The 19,097-nt window shown below is 51.5% G+C and overlaps 1 protein-coding gene across 3 annotated transcripts in view; it reads right to left on the reverse strand.

Moving 5' to 3' along the window:
* TSPAN9 (tetraspanin 9) overlaps positions 1 to 19,097 on the reverse strand; it is a 74,739-nt gene that overhangs the window by 22,826 nt on the left and 32,816 nt on the right. For 2 of the 3 annotated variants that reach the window (XM_083365910.1, XM_083365909.1), the window contains exon 1: positions 16,228 to 16,638. In XM_083365910.1, the coding sequence (XP_083222036.1) occupies positions 16,228 to 16,584 (357 nt within the window). In that variant the 5' untranslated portion in view covers positions 16,585 to 16,638. Of the gene's footprint in view, positions 1 to 16,227; positions 16,639 to 19,097 lie in introns of those variants that run through there. The other variant, XM_083365911.1, reaches the window with a different exon arrangement.

Below are 19,097 nucleotides of genomic sequence, written 5' to 3' on the forward strand. Positions count from 1 at the left end.
CCTGTCCAAATGTTCCCAGCGAGGGGGAGGCAACCACAGCCACTGTTTCACATCTCCTCTTAATCAGCCCAAACCTTCTTCCTTCCTACAGTCCAAGGCAGCATTTCTCAACCTTAGCAACTCTTAAGAGTTGCGGACTTCAGCTCCCCAGAATTCTGGAAGTTGACATCTACACATCTAAGAGTTGTCAAGGTTGAGAAACACTGGACCAAACCCTAAGCCAGATGAAGAGGTCAGGGTAGCAACCCATCCACTCAGTTTCCAAGAAGGCCACAAGAAGCCACCTAAGAATATAGAGCCAACAATGCAAAGAACTAAAATTGTGTAATTTTTTGGGGGGGGGTTGCTTTAAATTATAGCAATAGCAATAGAACGTAGACTTATAGACCGCTTCACAATGCTTTACAGCCCTCTCTAAGCAGTTTACAGAGTCAGCGTATTGCCCCCCAACAATCTGGGTCCTCATTTTACTGACCTCGGAAGGATCGAAGGCTGAGTCAACCTTGAGCCGGTCAGGATCGAACTCCCGGCAACGGGCAGTCAGCAGCAGTAACCTACAGTAGTGCACTCTAACCACTGTGTCACCACAGCTAAATTATCCTTAAAACAATGTCCTAATTAAGTTGAACTCACATTCTGAACATTTTTACCCAATTTGCCACCAAACTGTGGTGGAGCAATCCTAGGATGGACAATTGAGGAACAGCTATACCAGCTGAAATCTCCACCCAAGTTCAGAAACAAGAGACAGGAAGCAGAAGTAGGTCCAGGCAGAAGACAAATGCCATGGCACAAAGCTCCATCAGGGAATAGAAGCTGCCAGCATTAACGAAGTTAAGACTAATCTGGAATGTATTCCTTCAATTTTACAGTTCATTTATTGTATTCGTACCTTGCCTTCTCTTTTTTTTTTATTAAAAAGTTTTAAAATACAATTTTCCTTTAAAAAAAAACCCCTTCCCCCTCCCTCCTCCCCCCTACCTCCCCTCCTCCCCCCTCCCCCCCCCTACTTCCCAGAGCTGAATACAAGGTATATATATATATAAAAAAAGCAAACCTAAGCAACCATATACTAACAACTATAAATTCTAAAATCCATCACTCTCTAGCTTATATAGGATAAAACAAACCTTAACAATATTAAATATATGTATAAAAAAAAACCTAGAATAAGAAAAGGACACTCTCTAGCTTATATAGAATGGAACAAACCTTAATAGTATTAAATATATATTAAAGACAAAAAAAAGGAAAAAGAAGAAAAAAACCCCTTCTCAACCCTATACTTATCCTAAATAAACTCCATCCATTTTATCCATTCCATGATATAACATTCTTACAAATAATTTTCCAAATTAACCAAGGATCCCAAATCAAAAAACTTTAAAGTCAACTCTTCTGTAATCGGCCGTTCCTCTTCCAGTACCACAATCCAAAAAAGCTCACCCTTTCCACAGAACCACCAAATATAAAAATATATTGCGTCTACACCCAAATCTTTTCCCCCCTCCCCTACTTGACTACTTGACTATATCGTAAAAGTTCCATAGACTTCTGCAATTCCTGCTACTTTCTCTTCTTAGATCGTTTTGCAGCAGCACGCGTCACCCTCTGTTTTATAGATTCATCCGACGAGGTTGTATCTTGATCTCCTCCAACACCGTTGTCTTCTATCTGACCATCTTCGGCCTCTTGATGCACTCCTTCTCCTTCGTACCTTGCCTTCTCATTGGGAACTCTTAAGTACCTTACGAAGAGGGCGTCCTTCATTTCGCCCCTAGAAATATCCTAGGATTTCCATTCTATTAGAAGACCTTGTAAACGGCCTGTCCGTTATCCGAAAAGCGCTTTTTCAAAAGGCAACTGGGCTTCCTTATGTTCTTCCTTCAAAGAATTTTGCTTCTCGTCCAAGAAGCTTCTTCAGTTCGGACTGAATGGTGAAGAATGGAAGGATTCTCCCCCATTCGGTCAGAACTGAAGAAGCTTCTTGGATGGGAAGGTCTTTAAGGGGAGAAAAAAAACCAAATGAAGTCCAGTTGCTTTTTGAAAAAGCACCTTTGGGACAACCTTGACGACAGAGAATCTCCAAAGACATCTGTCCGTTAATTGGAAGTCTTGCAGAACAGCCTAACTGGATTTTGAGGAGTCTTCTTTTACGCCAGGAGTCTTCAAACTCGGCGCTTTTGTGACTCATGGACTTCAAATCCCAGAATTCCTCAGCCAGGCACACTGGCTGAGGAATTGTGGGAGTTGAAGTTCATGAGTCCTAAAAGGGCCGAGTTTGAAGGCCCCCGTTTTACACCCTCTCAGATTGGAACTGGTTGGGTTTATCCTGTCAGCATTTGATTGAAAATTAGAACAAAAAGTGAAGTGGAACAAAAATGATTTGATTCCTTAAGTTTTCAGCGTGAAACATATAGCAGTTGATACATAAGTATTCTGAATAAAAAACCAGGGTTACTGAAGGTCTGAACTGGTTCCTTACGTGTTCTCTTTAAAGAAAATCTGATTGCGCACTGGGAATAGAATTGGGAACAATTTACTTGAAAATAATGTTTCTCGATCTTTAGGATTGGCAAGCAAGCAAATAAGCCACCTGTGGGTTAGGATGAGGAAGGGAATAAAATGTAAAATGACCCTTGCACAAAAGGGTGGAGTTTGTGTCGGGATGCAGCAACACGTATTTCATCCTTCTGACATCACTAGGATTAGGAAAGGACACCTTGATGTGAGAAAAATATTTAAGTTTGGTGAAAAGTGAGCCGTGTCAATTTAACACGTTGGATCCACAACGGGCTTTAAAAAAAAGAATACAGTGTTAATTAAATGGCTAGGAGGACGCCTGAAGCAGAGAAGCAGGGGTGTGCAATAAACTGATTTTTAGTTTCAGACACTCCCATTCAGTGTCAAGTTGTTTTTTTTAATTGCTTAAAGCTGGAAGTGATTCTTTCCCAGGCATTATTCTCTCAGAGTTCTTTTTAGCAAGATTTATTGAGATGAACGGGGGGGGGGGGCAGCATTAAAAGAATTGCAGCTGCATTGTTCTCAATTTAGAATCGATATATCCTCACGTACAACTACAGCAAAGATATTCTGATTCCCTTCTAACAGCCTTCCTGTGCCGTGGCAAGGAGGAAGGGGCGTTTTGCTCTTCCGCCCAACAGAATATCCCCAAAATATTCTATTGTACTAAAGCCACGGACTCTAAGTTGCAAGAGTAACCTATGGCCACTAGATGGCAGCAAAGAGAGAGAGCTCATTCTTGGCAGCCACCTAGTGGTCACCGGGACTTCTGAAGCCCACATTTTGGTAGCGCTACATAAAATGAAAATTGGAATACGCTAGAAAATAACGGAGATCTTAACTCCCTTGAGGTTTGTTTCCCCCCCCCAAGGGGCCACAAAGATAGAACAGCAATCCTTGTCTTAGATCTATAAAAAAGTTGGCACAGGAGATCTTTTTTTTTTAAAAAAAAAGTAGCTTAAAAGAAAATCCAGTTGGAAACGCTAGAGAAGCAAGCGACAATTTAGCAACTCCTGCGTATCGCTCTTTGCTGCACTTCTGTGTCTATCCATCCTAGAGCAGGGGTGGGGGGTGGGGAAGGCTCCTTAACTCTTCCATAAATATTAATGCAACAAAGCAATCAAGCTTGTGACAGCACACATCATTTACCAACTTTGCCCCCTCCGTATCCATTTGCCTTGCCGGTGGCTATTTTACTCACTTCAAAGTCACCCTGGCTCTAGGACAGGCGCCCTACTGCTAATCATCACCATTTGCTTACTTACTGGTGTTCCCCGGTGACACAAACAGCTGCTCCGTGCCAGGCTCCTTTTGGCCTGTGCTGTACGGGAAGAGCAAGACGCGCAGCAGGCATCTCGGAGACAAAGCCTGACCGAGGTCTAAAATGACATTGTCCTCGGAGCTGCGACGTCCCTTTTTCCGCAGGGACGGCTATTCTTCAGCAGCTTCAACGGACGGACAATGGTTTGGGAACCAGCAGGCCGCTGTCCTCCTCATGCCCAGTGCAAAGCTGGCAGTTGGACCGCAGTCATGGCCTCAGTCCGTTCCACTTCTGTGGAAGGAGACCCTCCTCCCCTCCAGCAAAGGCTCCCAATTTACCCTTGTCTACTTAGTTTAGCAGGGGCTGCGACGGCTGTGCGGTTAAAGACGCTGAACTTGTCGGCTGGAGAACCGACCGATCAGTTTCGAGGGCCGGGCGCCACACGAGGGGGGGGGAGATCCCGCTACTTGCCCCAACTCCTGCCCACTTCGTTCCCAAGCATGCTAATGCGAGTAGATAAATAGGTACCACTTCCCTAGGTGGAATGGAATGGAATGGAATGGAATGGAATGGAATGGAATGGAATGGAATGGAATGGAATGGAATGGAATGGAATGGAATGGAATGGAATAGAATAGAATAGAATAGAATAGAATAGAATAGAATAGAATAGAATAGAATAGAATAGAATAGAATAGAAAGAAAATATGGAATGGAATGGAATGGAATGGAACGGAACAGAACGGAATAGGAATAGAATGCAGAATGGAATGGAACAGAACAGGAATAGGAATAGAGTAGAATAGAATAAGAACAGAATAATTGGAAGGGACCTTGGAGGTCTTCTAGTCCAGCCCCCTGCTCAAGCAGGAGAACCTACACCATCTCAGACAGGTGATTGTCTAGCCTCTTCATAAAGATCTCCAGTGATGGAGCGCCCACGATTTCTGGAGGCAACTTCTGTTCCACTGCTTGATTGTCCTCACTGTCAGGAAGCTTCTCCTTAATTCCGGGTTGCTTCTCTCCTTGATCAGTTTCCATCCGTTGTTTCTAGTCCTGCCTTCTGGTGCTTTGAAAAGTAAGTTGACACCCCAGCCCCACCCCATCTTCTTTGTGGCAACCCCTCAAATATTAGCATACTGCTGTCCTGTCTCCCCTAATCACTCTTTTCGCTAGACAAGCCCAATTCCTGCACACCGTTCTCTCTTTTAGCCTCCAGTCATCCTGGTTGCTCTTCTCTGCACTCTTTCCAGAGTCTCAACCTTCTTCCAACGTGGCGAGCGAAACTGGATGCCGTGTTCCAAGCGTGGCCTTGCAAAGGCTTTATGAAACGGCATTAATACTGCACTTCTGACGATCTCGATTCTATCCCTCTGTTCATGCAATCTAGGATTGCATTGGTTTGTAGGCTGCCCGGTGGGAAGGGAGCGGGGAAAAAGAAGACTCTGCCCCCCCCCCAAACATACTCCAAGACCCTGGATTTGAAAGACCCCAGCCCCAAAGCTGTGGCTCCTGCCGCAGGAAGAAACGTGCATTTCCGAGCATTAAGCCTCTGTGCAGCTGCTGCTAATGGCGATTCCCTACATCCAGAGGCCTTGACACACACACACACACCCCTCCAACCCCGACCCCCACGAGTGGCTTCTCTTTCCTTCTCAATCCCGGCTGTGGACAGGTGGGGCAGGGTCTGATTACAGAAGCTTAGGAGCATCCTTTTGTGCGATCAAAAATTAGAAGACCGGGAGGTGGTCATGAAAGGGAACGAGAGGAAAGGAAGAGAAAGAGACATTCCTTAGCCTAAGCCCGGCTCAGATCTGTTGTGGCTTCTGCAAAGGATTTGTCAGGAAATGCAACCTGAGCGTGGCTTTGGTGAGGGGCGAGGAAGGAGGCTATAAACGGCATCATGACCGCATCGTTGGGGGGGGAGAGAAAGACAGCGAGAGAAAGAGACAAGAGAGACAGAAGGAGAAAGACAGAGACAGACAGAAAGAGACGCACAGAGAGAGAGAGAGAGAGAGAGAGAGAGAGAGAGAGAGAGAGAGAGGGGGGAGAAAAAGACAGACAGAAAGAGAGAGAGACACAGAGAAAGACAAAGAGAGAGGGGAGAGAGACAGAAAGAGAAAGGGAGAGACAGAAAGAGACGCACAGACGCACACAGACAGAGAGAGAGAAACAGAAGAAAGACAGAGTGAGACAAAGAGACACAGAGAGAGAGACGAGAGACAAAGCGACAGAAAGAGACAGAGAAAGAGAGAGAGAGAGAGAAAGCAAGGAGCGGAGCAGTTTGAAAAAGGGAGGAGGTTAAAAGGGTTCTGGAAGGACGTCTTCTGCCAACACAGCACAAGGAATCCCTCTGGCGCCCAGGCCAACCGCCTGGGGGATTCAGGTGAGGGAAGATCAAGTTGAAAGAAAAGCTATTCCCAGAGGTTTCTTAGACGGGGATGAAGTGAGGGAAGAAGACACACACACACACACACACACACACACACACACACACCAGTTGTTGAGAGAGGAAAGAAATTCTCCAGCGCAGAGTGGAGGCTCGGATCTTTTAAAATGACTTGTTTTGCAACATTGCAAACCATATCATGGTTGCGTTGCGAGAGAGGGAGTGTGAAAGAGAGAGATAGATGATGGGTAGACTGGGGCCAATGGCCGTGTGTGTGTGTGTGTGTGTGTGTGTGTGTGTGTGTGTGTGAGATCCTCTGTGATTGTCAGTGACACTGGGACTTGACCCAACAGTGGAATTCAAGTCAGTGGTGGGATTCAGCTGGTTCGCACCCCCTTTTGGCAGAACCGGTAGCTAATTTTTTGTCGCCCGGGCCCAGAACGGACTTCCGGAAGCGGAATCCACGCAGAGAAACCGGTTGTTCACCTGTTTGAATCCCAGCACTGGTTCAAGTGCTTTGAGCATGGAAAAGGCGGGCTTTTTTGGCAGGAGATTTCAGAGTCCCTTGGAAGTGAAGGCCTGTGTCTGGCGTGAAAGACGGCATCCTACACGGGAAGCTCCAAATTAATCTGAAGAGTATTCAGAAGCTACAGCTGGCACCCAATGCAGCTGCACAAGCTGCACCGATTTCCATTTTGCTTCCAGAACCAATTCAAGGTGTTTATTACACTTAAAGGCCCTTTGTGGTACCTGAGAAACTGCCTCGTCCCAAAGGGATTGGCCCAACCAGCAAAAAGGGCGTGCTGCAGACCCCATCCGGTCAAGGAATTCTGTCCGGGGGGTGGGGTGTTCCAGGAGAAGGACCTTTTTTGCTGGAGGTCCCCCCCTTTGAAAAATCAACCTGAGGTTGAGTTGCACCTTGCTCCTTTCCTTGCCATCTGGGTTAGTATTAATATTGACGATCGTAGCATTTATTTTAATGTTTGGCCTTGACGCTTTCACTCTGCCGCAGGCCGCGAACAGTCGCTTCCAGACGAGGTAGGCGGCATGTAAATTTAATAAATGGATAAAAACAAATAAATCCCACGAGCGAGAAGACACAGCCAGAAAGGCTTTCTTAGTTAAGAAAATCTTAGTAAAGGCCACACTTGGAATAGAGCACCCGGTTTTGGTCACCGTATTATAAAAAAAAAGATGCGGAGACTCTGGAAAGAGCGCAGAGAAAGAGCAGCACAGACGATCGGCAGACTGGAGGCTAAAACGTACGAAGAACGGTTGCAGGAATTGGGTATGTCTCGTTTAACAAAAAGGAGGATTAGGGGTGACATGGTAGCAGTGTTGCAATACTTGAGGGGTTGCCCTGAAGAAGAGGGGGTCAAGCTGTTCTCCAAAGCACCTGAGGGCAGGACAAGAAGCAACGGATGGAAACTCACCAAGGAGAGAAGCAACCTGGAATTAAGGAGATACTTCTTAACGGCTTGCCTCCAGGTGCTCCAACACTGGAGGTATTTAAGAAGACATCGGGCAGCCATTTGTCTGGAACGGTCTAGGCCAGGGGTAGGCAACCTTGACTCTTTTACGACTTGTGGACTTCAACTCCCAGAATCCCTGAGCCAGCATGGCTCAGCTTGGAAACCTCTCCCTTTCCACTCAGCGTGGCTGGCTCAGGAATTCTGGGAGTTGAAGTCCACGAGTCATAGAGCGGCCTAGGCCAGGGGTAGGCAACCTTGGCTCTTTGATGACTCGTGGACTTCAACTCCCAGAATTCCTGAGCCAGAATGGAAACCTCTCCCTTTCCCTTCAGCGTGGCTGGCTCAGGAATTCTGGGAGTTGAAGTCCACGAGTCATAGAGCGGCCTAGGCCAGGGGTAGGCAACCTTGGCTTTTTGATGACTCGTGGACTTCAACTCCCAGAATTCCTGAGCCAGAATGGAAACCTCTCCCTTTCCCCTCAGCGTGGCTGGCTCAGGAATTCTGGGAGTTGAAGTCCACAAGTCATCAAAGAGCCAAGGTCGCCTACCGCTGGCAGGTCTCCTGATTGACCAGGGGGCTGGACTAGAAGACCTCCAAGGTCCCTCCCAACTCGGTTATTCTGTTATCTGTATTCTGCTATTCGGTTAAAAATAACTTCCTAGAAAAAGGAGTTGTTGAGTGGTTCCTAATTCCACATCACCGGTCCTGCCCTACCAGAAAATCAAGCTTAAGAACCATGTTAAAATGTTAAGCCTTCCAGGACAAAACCGAACAGAATCCGTTGCTTTTCTTGGAAGACTCATCTACCGAAGCGGATCTGGATCCAAACAAACTATCATTGGCTCCCAAGAGCGCAGAAGTGGAGGCCGGATCAGGATTGCATTGCCTGGGTTAGCCAATCTCCTGGCAGTCCTTGTAAGGGAGGAGTACGAAAGGGCCGGGGACGCTGACCTCTCATACTCCAGAAGAGAGTCATTTTCCTACAAGTGATCTCCTAAATCAGTCAGGAAAAAGGACTCTCCTTCGGAGGAGAAGGTCACTTGAAAGCAAAGCTAATTTGCTCGGTGCAGGCCTGGCAGTCCGCTTACACAACCCAGCTTACATTCAAAGGCTGAAACCTCTGGCCTAGTTTTAACTTGCTTCCGAGAAGAACATGCGTGTTAACTCCAAAGATGCTTTCCCCCACCCCCAGCCCACGAGGCAACTGGACTTCCTTTGAAGACGTGTCGCTTCTCGTCCAAGAAGCTTCTTTCAGTTCTGAGGCGTGCTACTCATTTTGGATACTGTCCCAACCTCCACGGCCCCGACTTTGCTCGTCTCTTTCCGTCAGCCTCCAATCTGGAGCCTTGTTAGGTCTATGAAACAACGGTTGGGAACTGATCGAGGAGAGAAGCAACCTGGAATTAAGGAGAAACTTTCAAACAGTGAGGATAGTTAACCAGTGGAACTGCTCGCCACCAGAGGTTGTGGGTGCTTCATCACTGGAGGTTTTTAAGGGGAGTCTGGACAGCCATTCGTCTGAGTTGGTATAGGGTTTCCTGCCGGAGCAGGGGGTTGGACTAGGCCAGGGGTCCCCAACCCCGGTCGGTGGACTGGTACCGGGCCGTGGCATGCCAGCAACTGGTCCACACAAACAAAGCAAAGCCCCATCCGTGGGATGCAGGCAGCACACAAAACCACACACCCTCCGGTCTATCTATCTATCCATCCATCCATCACTGCATCAACCTACCTATCTCAATCTCTCTGTCTATATAACCTCTCTCCACAGAACCGGTCCCTGGTGCCCAAAAAGTTGAGGACCTCTGGCCTAGAAGACCTCCAAGGTCCCTTCCAACTCTTATTGTTGTTGTTGTTGTTGTCTTACGTCTAGGGCAAGATGGGGGAACTCTGACTTCATGGCAGTGTGTGTAAGAATGGTCTGTATGGACCAACAACGGAAAACATGGGCGAGAAGTATGCAACAACAACGCTCACTCCAGCTCTACTAACGGAACTAGCTCATCCAGATATGTCTACAAGCAATGGAAAAGTGTGTCAAGTTACTTTCTGATGAAGCTAAAAATCAGGTTCTAACAATCTTAGATTCTAACAATCCTAGATTCTCCCTCCAGAGAGATTTTGAAACAAAAGTCTGGATGGATCTTCTTGGAAATTATTCGGTGGATTTTTGCTGGGCGTTGGACCAGATGACCTTGAAAAACCCTTCCAACGCCTACATTCTCTAATTGGGCCAGTTAGCCTATCAAAAAAAACTTGACTTTTTTCCTGTTATGTTAAAGCCCCTCCGGGGAAATATGTTGATTAATCTGGGATTTTTCCAGCCAAATTCAAACCTTACTCAAGAGAAAACGCTTCCCAGGCATGCTGTATGCTAAAGTTAAATCTCCACCCTGATGATAACGCACATTCCAAAAACGTAACATGTTGCATTTGATATTTACAAAGCGCATTCTCCTGTAATGTGTACAGACAATATTTTCAGTAAAACAGTTGTCTTCTGATTTTTTTTTTAAAAAAAATGCTGTCATCTGTTTACCTTGCTATAGATTTGGACGTTAATTCCTCAGCTAATGGGTATCTATTAGTTCAGCTAATGGATATCTATTTTCAGTGAGATTGAAATGTATAGATTCAGAAGAGGGTCAAGATAAAACCACTTCTAGAGTTGTTTAGTAGTCCGATCCTACTTGTTAAGAGACTGGGAGAGCCAGGGGGAGGAATGAAGCAGGGAATTAGTCTGGAATCCCTACACAGCCACAAGAGGACAAAATCTGACTCACCTTGAAAGCCACTGAACCTTATCTAGTCTTAAAGGTAAAGGTAAAGGTTCCCCCGCACATGCGTGCTAGTCGTTTCCAACTCTAGGGGCCGGTGCTCATCTCCGTTTCAAAGCCGAAGAGCCAGCGCTTGTCCAAGGACGTCTCCGTGGTCACGTGGCCGGCGTGACTAGATGCCAAAGGCGCACGGAACGCTGTTACCTTCCCACCGGAGTGGTCCCTATTTTTCTACTTGCATTTTTTACGTGCTTTCGAACTGCTAGGTTGGCAGAAGCTGGGACGAGTAACAGGCGCTCGCACTGCTACGCGGCACTCGGGATTCGACCCGCCAAACTGCCGACCTTCTGATCGACAAGCTCAGCGTCTTAACCCACTGAGCCACTGTGTCCCGTATCTAGTCTTACCCAGGGGCAAACTTCACGTGTGAACTGTGTGTGGTTTGCAGCCGACACTACTGTTTCCTATTAAGAGGGCAGTATTCCAATCCCATCCTGTGTTTATGAAATTCTGATTAAAAATCATTTAAAAGTATCTTTTCTTAAGATACTTTTAAAATACACATTCCTTTTCTGGTCAGACTAAAAAAAAATGCCGTACAACTTTTGCAAATCTACATTCTTTTTTGAACGCTACTTCCCCACATTGAGAAGTGTGGATTTCAAGAAGAAAAGCATGATTGAACTGGGGGCAATTAAAGACCTGTCCTCATAAAAACGAATTTCAGTTGATTAGATAGGCAATTTCTTGGGACAAATTTAGCCCCCTGGAACATGACAGTCAATAGGCTGTAAAGTGAATGTGGGATCCACGGACCATCCCTCACCCTCACGAATCCTTTAGATGCCCAATTTGACCCATCGGCCTATTTTAAACTGAAAAGCAGAAATTCTTTTAGATGAAGTAGACCTTGCACCGGGCCTACCAGTTGGAAGCATAGCTGCACTTTAACTACTAGGCTGCGTGCACAGAGGGATAGAATCAAGATCACCCAAAGTGCTAATACCACTTTACAAGGCCTTGGTAAGGCCACACTTGGAATACTGCCTCCGGTTTTGGTCTCCACGATGTAAAAAAAGATGTTGAGATTCTAGCTGTTCATTTGCATCTTTTTTAGAGTCACTGAGGCCACTTGGAAGTGTGTGTGTGACCTCAGCGACCTCCAGGTGGCATCCACGATTCTCTACTAAAAGGAGGATTTCTGCTCCTTGCAGACAGAGGTAATTTGCATTCTTTTTTAGAGAGTCGTTGAGGCCACTTGGAGAATGCTCCACACCCATTTGCACCACTCGGGTGACCCTGAGGAAACAGACAAGCTTCCAAGTGGCCTCAACGACTCTCTAAAAGAAGGCAAACGACCAGCTGTCTGCAAGGTGTATAAATCCTTCCACTCCCCACCATCCGGTCAGAGCAGAAGAAGCTTCTGGGACAAGAAGCGAAACGTCTTCAAAGAAAAACCAGAAAGTCCAGTTGCCTCCCGAAAAAAGCGTCTTTGGGTCAGACCCATCCCTGCCCCTTCCACTGCGCTGCAAACAAAGAAAGGCTACACTGGCTCCCAGTCTCTTTCCAGGTGAGTTACCTGTACAGCCCTCTAAGGCTTGGGGGTTGGGTACAGGTAGTCCTCAACGTACGGCCACAGTGGAGCCGCCGTTACCTTCCCACCGTAGTGGTCCTTATTTTTCTACTTGCATTTTTTACGTGCTTTCGAACTGCTAGGTTGGCAGAAGCTGGGACGAGTAACAGGCGCTTACTCTGTTACGCGGCACTCGGGATTCGACCCGCCAAACTGCCGACCTTCTGATCGACAAGCTCAGCGTCCTAACCCACTGAGCCACCGTGTCCCTTAAAGCACTATATAAGTCGTACCAATTAATAACCCCTCAATTTGTCTTTCAGGCAGGGGGGAAAAAAATCTCAGCAATCTGCAGATGTCAAACAAGCGAAGACACACACACACACACACACCCATACCAGAAAGTGTGAAAAGGTGAACTAAAGGCGTCTCCAAAGCCACATGGGCTTTCCCTGTTTCAAAACTGCACTGTAGCATTGCACCAAAGAGAGAGAGAGCTGGAAAGACCCATCTTGAAATCGAGCAAGGCTATTTACAAGCTGACTTGGGAAAGGAACGGGGTGAATCCCCTGCTTTGGGGACCCAAGGAGGGGATGAAGGAATTGTGAGTCAGGCAAGGCCGGATGGGAGGGGAGCCTATTGGGGACATTCTCTTGGAAAAGCAGATTTCGGCCACCCCACCACGCCCCACCCCCAATTCCCCCCCACCCGGGGTCCTACGAGAGACTCCGATTCAGAAGGACCACCCTCTCTGCCCTTGGCTGCGTCCATCTGGCCTTTTCAAAACCAAAGTAGGTCAATTGGGCAGGAAAGCCAGCTGCCAAGGAAAGGGAAAAAAAAATCTCTCCGGATTCTAATGTGACCCAAAGTGTAACAATACAGAAGAAACTTTGAACAGATGGCGAGTGCCCCTTTTTTAATGCCTAACCCGCCAACTTTTTATGGGTTTTGCAATAATGGGGTTGGCCTTAGCAGGGCTTCTGGCTCCCATCGTGCAAACGCCAAATAGGCCAGCGGATAAAATATCTGCATCCGGCGGCTTCTTCCTCTCCGTTTAAAGGAAGAACCGGCCTCTCCGTGGAGACTTTTGCGGGGGGGGGGGGGGAGAATGTCACCGCCACCAGCTCCGTCCTCCTTCTGGGCAGCCGCCAGGGAAATCTCTCTTTGGGATCAGCACACAACAGGGTTGTTGCTGCTGCTGGGAAGGGGAGCACAAAAGCCACAACAGCCTCTTGGGAGAGAGAGACAGAAGGGGAGATGGAGGGAGAGAGAGATGGGGAGAGAGGGAGGGAGAGGGAAGAAGGGAAATAGGAGAGACGTAGAGAGAGACAGGAGAGATGGAGGGAGGGGGAGAGAGGAGGAGGGGGAGAGAGGGAGAGAGACAGGGAGAGAGGGACACAGGAGGAGAGATGGAGGGAGGGAGGGGGAGAGAGGAGGAGGGGGAGAGGGAGGGAGGGAGGGAAAGAGGAGAGAAAGAAAGACAGGAGAGATGGAGGGAGGGAGGGGGAGAGAGGAGGAGATGGAGGGAGAGAGAGGGAGGGAAAGATGAGAGAGGGAAGGAGAGGGAAGGAGAGATGGAGGGAGGGGAAGAGAGGAGGGGAAAGGGAGAAAGGGAGAGGGAGAGAGGGGGAGGGAGAGGGTGAGAGACAGGAGAGGGAGGGAGGGAGGGAAAGAGAGGGGGGAAGGGAGACAGAAGGAGGGAGAGGGGGAGAGGGACACAGGAGGAGAGAGGGAGGGAGGGGGAGAGAGGGACAGAGGGAGAGGGAGAAAGAGGGAGAGGGAAAGAGGAGAGAAAGAAAGACAGGAGAGATGGAGGGAGGGAGGGGAAGAGAGGAGGAGATGGGAGAGAGTGGGAGGGAAAGAGGAGAGGGAGAGAGAGAGAGAAGGAGAGATGGAGGGGAAGAGAAGAGGGGAGAGAGGGAGAAAGGGAGAGGGAGAGAGGGGGAGGGAGAGAGGGGGAGGGAGACAGGAGAGGGAGGGGGAGGGAGGAAGGGAGGGAAAGAGGGGGAGAGGGGGAGGGAGACAGAAGGAGGGAGGGAGGGGAGAGAGAGGAGGAGAGGGAGACAGGGAGGGAGGGGGGAGGGAGAGAGAGGGAAGGAGAGACGGAGGGGAGAGAGAGAGAAAGAGCAACCTGCACTTTCCTCCCCGCGGAGTCCCTTGTGGGGTGCCTCTTCCCTTGGGGAGGGGTCCCCATCAGCAGACCCACCTCGGCCTGGGGCAGAATATGCAGGAGGAATTCCCCACGCCAAAAGATTCCCCCCTTGGGAAAGTCTTGCTTCTTCTTAAAGGCAGGAGGCCTGCCCCTCACCCCCCCCACACACACACCCCACCCCCCCCACTCCAAAGGGCCAGGATGGCAGCGAATCCCCAAACACCCAAACCTCCCTGAAAGTGCCCTTCCCCCTCCCCCTCCATAGCAAAGCCAGGGTGGGATTGTCAAGATAAAGTTTGGGGGGGGGAAAGGAGGGGGGTTGTCCCTGCAGAAGCAGGCAGGTACCGCCCCCCCCCCAAAAAAACCCACCCGGGGTAACTCAAAAATCCCAAATGCCACAGCTCCCCAAAGGGTGCCTTCCTCCCCCCCCCTTTCAGAAATCCAGGCCGGGATTGTCAAGGAAAATCATGGGAAAAGAGGGAGAGACGGGGAGGGAGGGAGGGGGGAATCCCTGCAGAAGCAGGCAGATAGAGGTAAAAAAAATGGGGGTGCGCAAGAACCCCAAACACCCCCCCACACACACCCCTCTTCAAACGGTGCCAGCTAATCCAGGCTGGGATTCTCAAGAGAAAGTCAGGAAAAAAAGAGAGGAGAGACAGGGGGGGGGGGTTATCCCTGCAGAAGCATGCAGGCATTGGGGGGGCGGAGAAAAACGGGGTGCTCAAGATTCCCAAATGCCACGCCTCCTCAAAGGGAGGGGGGTCTTCCCACCCCTCCCTCTCAGCAAATGCAGGCTGAGACCGTCCAAGGAAACTCAGGGGAAAGGAAAGAGACAGTGGGGGGGGGCGTTTATCCCTGCAGGTAGGGGGGGGGAAACGGGGTATTCAAGGACCCCCGAAGGTGCCATCAAATCCAGGCTGGGATTGTCCAGGGAAAGCCAGGGAAAAAAAAGAAAGGAGAGACTGGGGGGCAGTTATCCCTGCAGAAGCAGGCAGGGAGGAAAAGAAAATGGGGTACTCAAGGACCCCAAACGCCCCCCACCTCCCCCAAAGGTCCCTTTCTCCCCCCTCCCCGTTTACCTGTCCTCTTAGCAAATCCAGACTGTCCAAGGAAAGTCAGGGGAAAGGAAAGAGACTGGGGGGAGAGGCAGATAGACGGGGGGGGGGGAAATGGGGTGCCCAAGGACCCCCAAAGGTGCCAGTAAATCCAGGCTGGGATTGTCCAAGGGAAGCCAGGGGATAAAGAGAGGAGACAGATAAGAGGGGTGTGTGTGTGTGTGTGTGTTTGATCCCTGCAGAAAGAGGCAGGTGTGGGGAGGAAAAATGGGGTGCCCAAGGACCCCCAAAAGGTGCCAGTAAATCCAGGCTGGGATTGTCCAGAGAAAGCCAGGGGAAAAAAGAGAGGAGAGACAGATAAGTAGTGTGTGTGTGTGTGTGTGTGTGTGTGTGTGTGTGTGTGTGTGTGTTTGATCCCTGCAGAAAGAGGCAGGTGCGGGGGGGGGGGGGAGGAAAAACGGGGTACCCAAGGATCCCCAAAGGTGCAAGTAAATCCAGGCTGGGATTGCTCCAAGGGAAGCCAGGGGGAAAAAAGAGAGGAGACACAGATAAGTAAGGGGTGTGTGTGTGTGTGTGTGTGTGTTTGATCCCTGCAGAAAGAAGCAGGTGAGGGGGAGGGGAAAGGAAAAACGGGGTGCCCAAGGACCCCCAAAGGTGCCAGTAAATCCAGGCTGGGATTGTCCAGAGAAAGCCAGGGGAAAAAAGAGAGGAGAGACAGATAAGTAAGGTGTGTGTGTGTGTGTGTGTGTGTGTGTGTGTGTGTGTGTGTGTGTGTGTGTTTGATCCCTGCAGAAAGAGGAGGGTGCAGGTGGGGAGGAAAAACGGGGTGCCCAAGGACCCCCAAAGGTGCCAGTAAATGCAGGCTGGGATTGTCCAGGCCAACAAAATTAAGAAAGAAAGAAAGAGAGAGAGAGGGGGGAGAGAGACTGGGGAGGGGAGGGGAGTCCCCGCAGAAGCAGACAGGTAAGAGGCGGACAGCCCCCCCGCCCCCCCAAAGAAAGAAGCCCCCCCGGCGGGCTACTCACCCAGAAGAGCAGGTTGAAGACGAAGAGCAGGTACTTGAGGCAGCAGAGGCAGCCGCGCGCCATGCCGCACCTCGGGAACTCTAGGAGGAAGACGAAGGAGAGGTCCAGGTAAAAGACCAGGTATTTGCCTCCGCCTCCTCCTCCTCCTCGGCCGGCCGGGCGTCCCTCTTCTGCCCTGGGCGGGCCGGGGTCGCGGGGCTGCCGCGGGGCTGTCCGGCTGCGGCCGCAGAAGGCTCCGGCGGCGAAGGCGCGGGCGAAGCGCTTGGGCGAGCGGCGGGCGAAGTCGGACTCCTTGCTCTCCAGCGACGGGCTGCGGCGGAGGGAGGAGGACGACTCCTCGCTACTCGACTTCTCCATGCTGGGCGCCGGCGGGCGGGCGGGGGGCGGCCTCGGGCATCGCTCGCTCCACCACCCACCCCCGTCCTCCCCGTCCTCCCCTTCCTCCTCCTCCTCCTCAGCGCAGAGCCGGCGGCCTTTCCCAGGCGCGGGCTGCGGGCGGGGGCGGCATGGCGCGGGGCTCCCCCTCCTCTTCTTCCTCCTCCTCCTCCTCCTCCTCGCTGGGCGCTTCCCCCGGCCGGAGAGGGAGGGAGGGGTCGAGGGAAGGGCCGGCGGGCTCCTTCTAGGGGGGTTTCGTGGGGCTTCTCTTTTTCTTTGGGGCGTCCCCTCCCCGGCCACGGAGCCCTCCCCCTCCCGTCCGCCGCGGGTGCCGAGCCGCCGGCCACTGAGCTGTCCGCGTGCGGCGCCCGCTCTTAAATCCTCTCCCTTCCCGCCAGCCCCGCCCCCTTCGCTCCTCGGGCGGCCAATGGCAGGGGGGCTTTCCTCCCAGGCAGGCGGGCGGGCGGGGCGCTTCCAATAGAATCAAAAAAAGGGGGGGGGGAGTAAATGACAGGAGGGCTTCGAGAGGATCAGCGCTGCCGTTTCGCACGGGGGGGGAGAGGGGGGGCGCTTTGCAGCGGCTCGGCCGGGTACGGGCAGGAAAGGGGAGGGGAGGGGGAAGGAGGGGGGATGAGGGGAGGGGGCAAGCCGGGAGGGGGAAGGGAGGGAGGAGGGGAAGGCGCAGGGGGGGGAGGGAGGGAGGGAGGGGGCAAGAGGGGAGAAACGGGGCAGGGGAGGGAGGGGGCAATGAGGGGAGGGGAGGAGGGAGGAAGGGAGGGAGGGGGCAAGCGGGGAGGGGGAAGGGAGGGAGGAGGGGTGGGGAGAAGGGGAAGGGGCAGGAGGGGAGGGAGGAGGGAGGGAGGGGGCAAGAGGGAACAGGGAAGGGAGGAGGGGAGAGGGGAGGGAGGGGGCAATGAGGGGAGGAGGGAGGGAGGAGGGAGGGAGGGGGCAAGAGGGGACGAGGGGATGGGGAGAGGAGAGGAAGGGGGAGGGGGAGGGGGAGGGGAAGGAGGGGGCAAGGGGGAAGGGAGGGAGGACGGGGAGGGAAGGGAGGGGGCAAGAGGGGAGGGGGAAGGAAGGGAGATGGGGAAGGGGCAGGAGGGGAGAGGGGAGGAAGGGAAGGGGTAGGTTAGAGGAGAGGAAGGGGACGGGGAGGGGAAGGAGGGGGCAAGGGGGATGGGAAGGAAGGGACAATGGGGAGGGGAGGGAGGGGAGAAGAGGGGAGGGGGGAGGGAGGAGGCAAGAGAGGACGGGGAAAGGAGGAGAGGAGGGGGGGATGGGGAGGGGAGGGAGGGGCAAGGGAGGGAGGACGGGGAGGGAAGGGAGGGGGCAAGAGGGCAGGAGGGGAGAGGGGAGGAAGGGAGGGGGGAGGGGAGAGGAGAGGGCAGGAGGGGAGGGGGAGATCCCTCCCCTGTCAGGCAGAACTACAAGTCGAAATCGGCCACCTGTGCCTAGATCCCCGACCTACTTCCCCCCCCCTTAGGCTGTGCAGGGCACTGGGTGGCTGGAATTCCTGGCAGCTGGCCAAGCAAGGGGGTGGGGGGGGAAGCCTGGCTGGGTCTGCAAGTCTGGGGGGGGGGTGGAGTCACTCCGAACAGGCGGGCAAAGCTGCAAAGGGTCTAAAAAAACACCCGTAAATACAGATGAGCAGAGCCAGGAGGGACCCTGGGCGTCCGTCCGCCTATCTAGTCTGACCCTCTCCCCGAGCAGTTAAAAAGCGCCGCAAATACAGACCGCCAGGCGGTCCTCGGCTCACGACCCCAACCGAGACCAACACAAGCAAGGCGGTCCAGAGACTTTTGCCCCATTTTACGAGCTTTCCTGCCACGGTTGTTAAGTGAAGCACTGCAGTGGAGAAGTCAGTAACCCGGTTGTTAACTGAATCTGGCTTTCCCCTCCCCCCTTGACTTTCCTTGTCAGAAGGTCGCAAAAGGGGATCCCGTGACCTCGGGGTGGGGGGTGGGTCGCTGCAAACCGCCATAAACACGAGCCCGTTGCCAAGCGTCGTAATTTTGACCCCGTCATCCTGGGGAGGCTGCCAACGGTCGCTAAGAGTGAACAACGGCTTTGAGGCGCTTCTCTCTGTGCCGTCGTAACTTTGAATGGTCGCTAAAGGAATCGTCGTAAGTCGAGAACCACCTGGCACAGAAGAACGGAGTGGAAGAGAGAGACCTTAAGAGATCTTCTAGTCCAACCCCTGCCCGAAACGTAATGATTCCGGCACAACCATATTAAAGCGCTGGTCCCAAAGGAGATTTTTCCAAAAGGCAACAATTCTTGGGTTGTTGTTTTTTTTTCCTCGAAAACGTTTTGCTTCTCATCCAAGAAAAAGGTTTCCAAGGAGGGGAAAAACCAGAAACAAACCAAGATAGTCCAGTTGCCTTTTGGAAAAAGCTCCTTTGCGACAACCGTGGTTGGGGAGACGTCACCCGGATGACGGAGAAAAAGGGGGAATCTGGCTTGTCCCTGGCACAGATTTATTATGAATGACAGGG

Source organism: Vipera ursinii (genome assembly GCF_947247035.1).
Source record: "Vipera ursinii genome assembly, chromosome: 6".
Lineage (NCBI taxonomy): Eukaryota > Metazoa > Chordata > Lepidosauria > Squamata > Viperidae > Vipera > Vipera ursinii.